The sequence below is a fragment of the Solanum stenotomum genome, chromosome 10, assembly GCF_019186545.1.
Source record: "Solanum stenotomum isolate F172 chromosome 10, ASM1918654v1, whole genome shotgun sequence".
NCBI classification, from domain to species: Eukaryota; Viridiplantae; Streptophyta; class Magnoliopsida; order Solanales; family Solanaceae; genus Solanum; species Solanum stenotomum.
The window spans coordinates 31,533,189-31,536,709 of record NC_064291.1 but is presented as its reverse complement, the minus strand read 5'-3'; the positions used below and the strand labels follow the sequence as shown (position 1 = coordinate 31,536,709).

Below are 3,521 nucleotides of genomic sequence, written 5' to 3'. Positions count from 1 at the left end.
GTAAAGGTTTGGGAGCCAATCTACAAGGAATAGTTGAACCTATACAACCCGTTCGCCATTCAACCATTTTCAGCTTGGGTTACAAATATACTACTGAAGAGTGGCTTGATTGGCAGCCCCCTAGAGATGGGTACTACTATCCATTGAAAAAATCGATACCACTGTTGCACCAATCATTCCGATCAGCAGGTTTCATGGGAGGTATCATTGATGAGCTTTTGGAAGACATGAAAGGTTTATCTCTGACCAAGGAGGAAGGAAAGGGTTGCAATAAAGTTTTATGAAGCTCTTGAGTTTTAATCAATAAAGTTCTTTTTCCATTTATTTAATATCTTATATTTATTTGTGCGTTATTCTTTCTTCAAGCAAAATATATTGTAAAAATGTTGAATCTGAGACTATGGCATATAATGAGACTGCACAGCTTAACATTAATGACTTAGAGGAAGTCGAAGAAAGTGAGGTCCCTGAAGAGTTAATCAGAAAAGTTGAGGAATTCGAGGAAAAACCCAACCCAAATCTAGTGGAAACAGAGGTGGTAAATCTGGAAAATTCAAAAGTGGTACAAGAGACCTGAGTAAGCATCCATATGACGGAAAATGACAAGAAAAAGTATACAGAGTGTCTCATAGAGAATAAAGATATCTTCGCCTGGTCCTATGCATACATGACAGGGTTAAGCATTTCAATCGTAACTCATCGACTGCCTACTGATCCAGCATGTCCTCCTGTGAAGCAGAAGCTGAGAAAATACAAGTCTGAGTTGAGTTTGAAAATCAAGGAAGAAATATCGAAGCAATTAGATGCTAGAATCCTTCAAGTGACGGAGTCGTTCCAGTGCCGAAGAAAGACGGAAAGGTCAGAGTCTGTGTGTATTATCGAGATCTCAACAAAGCTAGTCCCAAAGATAATTTTCCAATGCCCAACATACACATCTTGATTGATAACTGTGCTAAGCATGAAACACAATCATTCGTGGATTGCTCTGCTGGCTATCATCAAATTGAGATGCACAAGGACGATGCTGAGAAGACTAATTTCATCACACCGTGGGGTGCCTACAATTACAAGGTAATGCCTTTCGGATTAAAGAATGCTGGTGCTACATACATTAGGCAATGACCACTCTGTTTCACGACATGATCCACAAGGAAATTGAAGTTTATGTGGATGATGTCATCATCAAATCAAAGAAGGGTTTAAATTATCTAGATGATATGCGAAAGTTCTTTGCCAGGCTACGCAAGTATAACTTGAAGTTAAATCTTGCAAAATGTGTCTTTGGGGTTCATGCTGGAAAGCTTTTGGGTTTCATTGTCAGCCGTCGGGGTATAGAACTGGATCCATCAAAAATCAAAGCCATTCGTGGTTTACCTCCATCGAAGAGTAAGATAGAGGTAACGAGTTTCCTGGGATGACTAAATTACATCAGTCGTTTCATAGCCCAGTCTACTGTCATTTGTGAGCCTATCTTCAAGTTGCTGAAGAAGGATGCTGCGGTGAAATGGACAGATGAATGTCAATAAGCGTTTGACAAAATCAAAGATTACTTGTCCAATCCACTAGTGTTGGTTCCACCGGAATCTGGTAAACCGTTGTTGTTATACATATCAGTGTTGGATAATGCTTTCAACTACATTTTGGGGCAACATGATAAGACTGGTAAAAAGGAGAAGGTAATATACTACATGAGTAAGAAGTTTACATCATATGAAGCTCGATACTCTCTATTGGAGCGTACTTGTTGTGCTGTAACTTGGGTCGCTCAGAAGCTGCGACACTACCTCTCATCGCACACTACTTATCTGATTTCAAGGATGGATCCTCTGAAGTATATCTTTCAAAAGCCCATGCCTACAGGTAAACTGGCTAAATGGCAGATACTACTGAGCAAGTTTGACATAGTGTATGTTACACAAAAGGCAGTAAAGGCACAGACATTAGCAGATCATATGGCAGAGAACCCTATAGATGATGATTATAGACCGTTGAAGACTTACTTCCCAGACGAGGAAGTAGCTTTTGTCGGGGAAGACATTTCTGAAGAATATGATGGTTGGAGGATGTTCTTTGATGGAGCTAAGAACTTGAGCGGATCCGGCATTGGAGCTGTTTTGATCTCATCAACTGGGCAACATTATCCGGTATCAGCCAAACTCAGGTTCCTCTGCTCAAATAATATGGCTGAATATGAGGCTTGTATCGCTATCGACTTGGATATCCAGGAAATGTTGATAATAGGAGATTCAAACCTATTAATCCATCAGGTCCGAGACGAATGGGCTACCTAGAATCGAAAGTTGTTACCATACTTGGAGTGCGTGCATAAGTTGTGTAGAAGGTTCATCAAGACAGAATTCAAACATGTGCCAAGAATCCAGAATGAATTCGCAGATGCCTTAGCAACCTTGTCTTCCATGATTCAGCATCTCCATCATAATTACATTGATCCTATTTACATCCACATATACGAGCAACCAACATACTGTTTTCATGTTGAGGAAGAGCCTGATGGAAAACCTTGGTACGATGACATTCGAGGATATTTGAAGAACGGTGAGTATACAAAGGATGCAACAAGTGTACAAAAGCGTACAATTCAGAGGTTAGCGAATCAATTCTTTCTAAGCGGAGAAATCCTTTATAGGAGGACTCCCGATTTGGGGTTGCTAAGGTGCGTCGAAGCTGGAGAAGCTAGCAGACTGATTGAAGAGATACATGCAGGAACATGTGGTCCTCACATGAATGGTTTTACATTGTCAAAGAAGATCCTGAGATCGGGATATTTCTGGCTAACTATGGAGACAGACTGCATTCGCTATGTTCAAAAATGTCACCAATGTCAGACTCATGCAGATATGATCCTAGTTCCTCCCAACGAACTCCATGTTACTAGTTCACCTTGGCCCTTTGCAGCTTAGGGCATGGACGTCATTGGTCCAATCGAGCCAGCGACATCCAATGGACATAGATTCATTTTGGTTGCAAATGACTACTTCTCCAAATGGGTCGAAGCCACCTCTCACAAATCATTGACAAAGAAGGTTGTGGACGACTTTGTCAAAAATAATATTATCTGTAGGTTCGGGATTCCTGAGTCAATCATCACTGATAATGGAACCAACCTAAATAGTGATTTGATGAGATCATTGTGTGAGAAGTTCAAGATCAATCACCGAAATTCTATAGCATATAGACCACAGATGAATGGAGCTGTTGAGGCAGCAAACAAGAACATCAAAAGGCTATTGCGCAAGATGATTGACATTCATAGACACTGGCATGAAAAGCTACCATTTGCATTGCTGGGATATCGTTCCACCATCAGAACTTCTACTGGGGCTATGCCTTATTTTCTGGTCTATGGTAATGAAGCTGTGATACCTGCTGAAGTAGAGATACCGTCTCTAAGAATTATTCAGGAAGTGGAGTTGAGTGATGCTAAATGGATACAAGTTCGGGCAGAGAATCTTGCATTAATAGATGGAAGAAGAATTAACGCCATTTGTCATGGTCAACTC

The 3,521-nt window shown here is 40.6% G+C and overlaps 1 protein-coding gene across 1 annotated transcript; it reads left to right on the top strand.

Annotated features, from left to right (window-relative positions):
• Window positions 1-667: 667 nt before the first annotated feature.
• On the top strand, window positions 668-2,921 carry LOC125842899 (uncharacterized). Its single transcript, XM_049522179.1, has 5 exons — window positions 668-868; window positions 958-1,071; window positions 1,116-1,386; window positions 1,546-2,267; window positions 2,427-2,921. Exons 1-5 carry the CDS (start codon window positions 668-670, stop codon window positions 2,919-2,921), a joined length of 1,803 nt encoding a protein of 600 aa, XP_049378136.1.
• The last annotated feature ends 600 nt before the right edge of the window (window positions 2,922-3,521 follow it).

What these genes read in the sequence shown, in the direction of transcription:
- LOC125842899 (XM_049522179.1), top strand. Translation starts at nt 668, where the DNA reads ATGACAGGGTTAAGCATTTCAATCGTAACTCATCGACTGCCTACTGAT. An exon ending in AGACGGAAAGGTCAGAGTCT is followed by an intron (nt 869 to 957) that starts GTGTGTATTATC and finishes AACTGTGCTAAG; the next exon opens with CATGAAACACAATCATTCGT. An exon ending in GGGGTGCCTACAATTACAAG is followed by an intron (nt 1,072 to 1,115) that starts GTAATGCCTTTC and finishes TACATACATTAG; the next exon opens with GCAATGACCACTCTGTTTCA.